The sequence below is a fragment of the Petaurus breviceps genome, unplaced genomic scaffold (genome assembly GCF_028583685.1).
Source record: "Petaurus breviceps papuanus isolate PSGF00001 unplaced genomic scaffold, PetGlider_PUasm1.0 174, whole genome shotgun sequence".
Lineage (NCBI taxonomy): Eukaryota > Metazoa > Chordata > Mammalia > Diprotodontia > Petauridae > Petaurus > Petaurus breviceps.
Window position 1 is genome coordinate 68812466 of NW_027185761.1, and position 6000 is coordinate 68818465.

The following is a 6000-nucleotide window of genomic DNA, read 5'->3' on the forward strand; positions in this document are numbered from 1 at the left end:
GGGGAAAGCCATTGGCAACAAGGGCATCAAGGGAGGCTCCAAGGAGGAGGCGGGCTCCACTTGGCACCTGCAGAAGGAGGTCCTGGTGTCTTGGATCCTGGATTCCTCTAGCATTGTGGTAACACCTATGGGGCCCTTCCTTCTTAGAATCATGCTTTCAAATGCCCCAGATGAATTACATGTGACGACAAAGTGGGAATTGATGCTGTGGTCAGTATTTTTAAAAAGTTCATGGCCCGCAGGTTTTGAACTCCTGATTTAAATTAGGGTGGGTAGGAATTCACAGGCAGAAGAGAAAGGAAATGCCAGGGCACAAGGTAGCTAAAGAGGTGGGGAAAACCTAGCTGGGTGAAAGTTTAGAGTTCATGAAGGCAAGTAAGTGATGTGTGAGGCAGTGTGCCACAGGGAATTGCTGCCCCTGGGGTCTGGAAGTTTCAAACCTTGGGGTTTGAATCCTGCCTCAACCACTTCCTACCTGTACCATGGGTCAGTCACTTAACTAACTTCTCCGTGTCTGTTTCCTCATCTGTAAAATCTGAGACATCTGGGGCGGCTAGGTGGTGCAGTCAATAGAGCCTCAGCCCTGGAATCAGGAGGACCTGAATTCAATTCTGGCCTCGCTTAACACAAAACTAGCCGTGTGACCTTGGGCAAGTCACTTAACCCCAATTGCCCTACCTTTCCCCCTCCAAAAAGAAAAAAAAATCTGAGACATCCAAACCTCCCTTCCAGCTGGAAATCTGGGATCCTATGGGTAGATCTGAATACTTCCTCACCTTTCCAGTCTTGTAGAGGACCTTGAATGCCAGTGCCCCATGATGGTCATAACCAAGCAGGAGGATCAGGCAAGGCTTTTGGAAGGAGCTTCATGGCTCATCATAGGGCATGGTCATCTGTGACCAGTCAGAGCTGGGAGGGATCTTATCACTTAGTTCAAGTCCCTGATTTAAGAGATGAGGAAGCCCCATGACTGGCTCCAGTCACACAGACAGCAAGGGCCAGATATCCCACTGCTGAGTCTGATCCTACCTTGTGACGAAGCTTTTCTTTGTTCCTGACCCAGGGCATCTGCTTCATAAGGACCAGTCGCCCAGAGAGTGCAGTCATTTACAACAACAACGAGAACTTCCAGGTTGGCCAGGCTAAGGTGAGTACTGAGTCTCTGTCCTGCTACCTGGGTGTGGGAGGAGAGGACATGCTAGACCTATGCCTTCACCCCCGAGACAAGAGTCTGGCATCAGGTGTCAGACAGGCAGCCAGACATTCAGTCACCTGGTAACCAATGCACCCAAACCTGCTCATCCTCATCCTGGCATTGTCCTTCCCAGGTGGTCCTGAAGAGCAGGGATGATCAGGTGACTGTGATTGGTGCTGGAGTGACCCTCCATGAAGCCTTGGCAGCTGCAGAGCAGCTGAAGAAAGGTGAGATTGATTGTCACACTGTGTCCTGCTGGAACCGTTCTCTGGCTTCAGCCTGTGGTGTGGGGGCCTCGGGGGAGATGAGAAAAAGCAGAAAAAGCTAGGCTCCTACAAGTTGGACCTGGCTAGCTCCCAAGGCAAGGCCCGATGATGAACACTACTCAGTCACAGAGGGAAGATCCCAGATTTTGAAGGCATCTGGGAGAAAGAAAGCTCATGTCTTCGACTGCCATGGGGCAGGTGCTGGGAATGAGAACTGATTTCAGAGACCAGATTTGGGAAACTCAGTTCGAGGTAGACATAAGTGAGGGGCATTGATAGTCCCAGCCAGAAAAGCCAGGCCAGAACACTGAAGGTGACAGTGAGTGCCACCCTGGCTGATGGGGTGATGAATGAATGTAGTGTGTTAGCATGCATGAGCTCATTGACACATTAGCTCATTTGGACTGATATAAAACTAGCAGAAGAAACTGCAGAACTTGGGGCCAGCAGACTTGGGGTCTGCCCTGTCACTCCCCAGTAGCTAGCCCTTAGCCAGAGTCTGCATGGCCTTCTGGTGAATGGGGATCCCCCATAGCCTCACCGGTGAATAGTGATCAGTGGGTGTCAGACCTGAACCCAGGCTATTACTGTTTTATGGGTAGAGAAACTGACCCATCCAAGACCACACAGCAAGTCAGTGGTTAAAGTTGGAACACTTTCCTAGACCTCTGCCCCGCTACCTTCCCCATCCCAGGGTCAGGAGACAGGACCTTTCAGACTAGTCCACACAGCCAGGAAGCCCCGCTTTTGTCTGGGGAAGCAGGTAGAATGAGGGGAGCATGGGCAGGGCCAGAGCCCTCCTGTGTCTTGGCTGATCTCCCAATCAACTGGGGTGATGGGCAAGCAGAGAGTCATGTGACATTGACTTTGGGTATGAGGAGGGTATATTAAGAGCCTGGACAGCATGAGTTTTAATGAGGAGGAAATGAAAGCTAGCCAACACATATTCATTGAACACCTATGTTTGGGGCCCTGTGTGTGCTTGGGGATATGAAGGGCACTTTAGAGATAGAATCCCATTTGATCTCCCATATTTTGAGTCAGGTCCTATTATCCCCATTTTACAAATGAGGAAACTGAGGCCAAGAAAAGAATAATTGAGGGAAAAAAAAACAGGACAGACAATAAAAAAAAAGAAAGGTTAATTGACTTGCCCAGGTCATATAGCTACCAGTTGTCTGAGGCAGGATTTTCAAGTCTAGTACTTGATGGTTGATAACACCCTAAAATCGCATTAAAGGAAACTCTCCTTAGTTGCAGTCTCAAGGCCAGGCTCTTTGCTAGGTCCTAAGGATGCAGTCTCTTCAGACCCTGACTATTCTGTAAGGGCAGACAGGAGATATTTTAGAAATGCCTGTTGAATTTACTTGCTGGGCTTCAGGAAATACTGATTGGATTGGGGGGGGGCGGGGCACTGAATACCAGTGGAACAGCTGCCCATCCTCATTCACCTGCTTCTGTCCTCTGCTTCCAGAAAAGATCAACATCCGCGTGCTTGATCCCTTTACAATTAAGCCCCTGGACAGGAAGCTTGTCCTTGAAAGTGCTCGAGCAACCCATGGCCGCCTCATAACTGTGGAGGACCATTACTATGAGGGTAAGGTCAGGAGCCTCAGGCCAGGGTGAGGGTCTTCTGTCTTGGGGAGTAGACCAGAAACTCTGGAAATGGAAAGAATTGGGGGTCCTTGCCCCTCCCGCTTTCAGCCCACTCCTAAGTGTCCCTTGCTTAGCAGGATCCCCCAAAGCTAATTTCAGTTGGCAGTAGATTTACTTTCCTTTTTAGGTGGGATTGGCTTAGAGATACCATTAAGATAGGTTCCATTTGGGACCTGGGAATTGCCAGGTAGAAATGGGGTACTTGGTCATAGGCTCGCTCAGAGAGTTGGCAGGAAGCTTAAGGGCCCCCTAATTTCACCCCCTCATTTTACAAAAGAAAATGGAAGCCCAGAAAGCCTTTGGCATTCTTATGTGACCCAGGTCTGGTCTCTCCCTCGTATGTCTTCGCTTTCCAGAGTCAGGAGAAAAGCCCCCATCCCATGCCCTACTGCTGACCTAGGCTCAGTCCTCCCATCTCCTCTCTTTCCCATCTCCCCAGGGGGCATAGGAGAGGCTGTGGCTGCTGCCGTGGTGGGGGAGCCTGGCATCACCATCACTCGCCTGGCAGTTTCTAATGTCCCGAGAAGCGGGAAGCCAGTGGAGCTGCTAAAGATGTTTGGCATTGACAAGGATGCCATTGTTCAGGCTGTCAAGGCGGCTTTGTCTTAGGCCTTGTCTAGGCCTTGTCCGAGATGCCTGCCCGCGATTCCAGACCAAAACAAGGAGAGAGGAAGAGAGACAGAAACATTCCTGTACCTTTAGATGCATCAAGTAACTTTTGTTTCTACTGAGGATCAATTAAAAATAAAAATAATGATTAAGAACGTTTGAGACAATGTTTCCACCCATGTCACTATCAGCACTGTGAGGCTTATTCAGCTGGTTCTGCTGTCAAGGTGCCAGGGAGCCAAGACAGGAGGGAAATACATGCCCTGGTCTTCAAAGTGCTTACAGTCTGGGGGAGGGGAAACATGTGCATTCACAGAATAAAAGCAAAAGCCGTGTCTGAGATACAAGAACCAAGCCCCCAACTGTTTGGGGTTCACCTATCACAGGACAAATGGAGCATTGGGGAATATGAATACAGTCTTGATTTGGCTTCTCTGCCTTTGCTTTTCCAGCTTCCAGCTTTAGCACACCTGTCCTGGGGCTGGCACCTTGTTTGGAGTGTTCCCATAGCCTATTCAGCCCACCTCTCTTGGCCCATCCAACCCCCTCCACCGAGGCCATCTTTCCCACTGGGTCACAGGGGACTGTGTTTTAGGGAGATGAGGAGGCTTGGCCAGAGCCTCAGAAAGGGGGGAGTTTCTTTTTCCAGAGCTCAGTGCAACAATTTCCTGGTCAAGGCTTCTCATTTTGAATCAGGAAAAAATGAAATGAACCTGTTTTCCTTCCCTGTCCTTGATCAGTGGGGAGAAGCTTGTCTAAGAAGGGGAAGCAACTGAAGACTGAAACCCAAACCCAAACTAGGCCCCAGTTTCCTAAAGTGTAAAATGAGGCTTAGCACTGAATGAGGGAGGTCCATTCCATTCCAACCCTCGTTCTCTCATCATTATTTGTAGTTACATGAAATGGTTAATGCCTTTCCCCAGAGCTAGCCAAGGCTGTGCCAGTACAGGCTGGGGCAGGTTTCATGCCACCCTGGAAGGCCTTTGGCAGGCACACTGACAAAGATGATCGTGTACTTGGTGGATGTGAAAGCAGGGACACCTGACTTTCTTTTTTTTCCTATGCAACCAAATCAGTAGGTGCAAACAATGTCCATGTTCTCTTCTAAGAATAAACCACTGACCTAAGTCTTAGAGGTCCTGACAATTTCCTTTCCTAGACTTAGGACCCTCCCACAGGTTCGGGTAGTTTCAGCTAGAGGTGTTAAGCTGATGACCACAAAGTCTGATTGGTAGATTGCGATGTAAATTGTTTTCAGTGGTGGTTTGCATTACCAGAAGATGCATACAGCTCAGTGGAAGGCTGACCTATCTAAATCCAAATTCAGGCCCTCTGTGTGACCCCACCCTAGGAAAATCATTGAAACTCTTGGCTTCTGTTCTTCATTTGCAAAATGGGGGAGCTAAACTAAGGCATTCTTCACCAGATTTGTGGGATGGATCTTTTTGGTGGCTGTCCTGAGAAACTCATGAATTCTTTCTTGGAGGATTTTTAAGTATATAAAATAAAGCAGGATTATAAAGGAAAGATAAAAATAAAGGAAAATGTTTTGTTACAAAAGATGTTTACTGATGCCCAAAGGACGACGGACCCAAGATGCCTTCCAGTTCGACATCTAGGCCCCAATGAGTAGCCTGGCTGAGCTGGCCACCAGGAGAGAGGGTTTTTGAGGGGTGGGGGTTTGGATTCAGTGTCTGTTGCTATGGCAACTGACCCCAATCCTGGAAGTGTGGCTGAGACCTCCCAACTGGGGCCAAAGGCAAGCTGGGAAGCTGGAAGAGGGCTGGCTCCCAGGTCTGGAATGTTCCCTCCACTCCTAGAAATAGGCTGTGCTTCAAGGGCTGCCTTCTGCAGGATGGGCTCCATTCTCAGCCCAGCCCCTCTGCTGCTGGGCCTGCTCCTTCGAGGGTGGCTTTGTAATTATTTAGCACAGTGCCTGGCACATGGGAAACACTGCATGCCTCCTTACTGACCTAATGGGGCCCATCTCCAGGGAGCCCTCCATGTGGTAGCAGGAGGAAACCCAGGATGGGTGAGAGGCTGCTTCAGGTACTGACCCAGCACTTGGGTTTCAGCCTCACTCCATGTTTGAGGTGGCTCTTGTCACTTGTCCTGCGTTCTCAGAGGACATGACTTCAGGGAGGTGATGCCGTGACGTGCAAGTGAGGCCGGGCTGTGCAAAGTCACCAGCCTCACTTTCACCTCCAGAGTCATCTGGGTCCAGTGGTGTAGCGGCAAGCACCCCAAGCGTCCTCAGGGTTTGCAGCTACCACA

General features: G+C 49.7%; 1 protein-coding gene across 2 annotated transcripts in view; it reads left to right on the forward strand.

The window, feature by feature from the left end:
• Window positions 1-3881, forward strand: part of TKT (transketolase) — a 495005-nt gene extending 491124 nt beyond the window's left edge. For both annotated transcript variants that reach the window (XM_069084377.1, XM_069084376.1), the window contains 4 exons: window positions 1064-1147; window positions 1329-1422; window positions 2936-3058; window positions 3557-3881. In XM_069084377.1, the coding sequence (XP_068940478.1) occupies window positions 1064-1147; window positions 1329-1422; window positions 2936-3058; window positions 3557-3726 (471 nt within the window). In that variant the 3' untranslated portion in view covers window positions 3727-3881. The remainder of the gene's footprint in view (window positions 1-1063; window positions 1148-1328; window positions 1423-2935; window positions 3059-3556) is intronic.
• Window positions 3882-6000: the final 2119 nt, after the last annotated feature.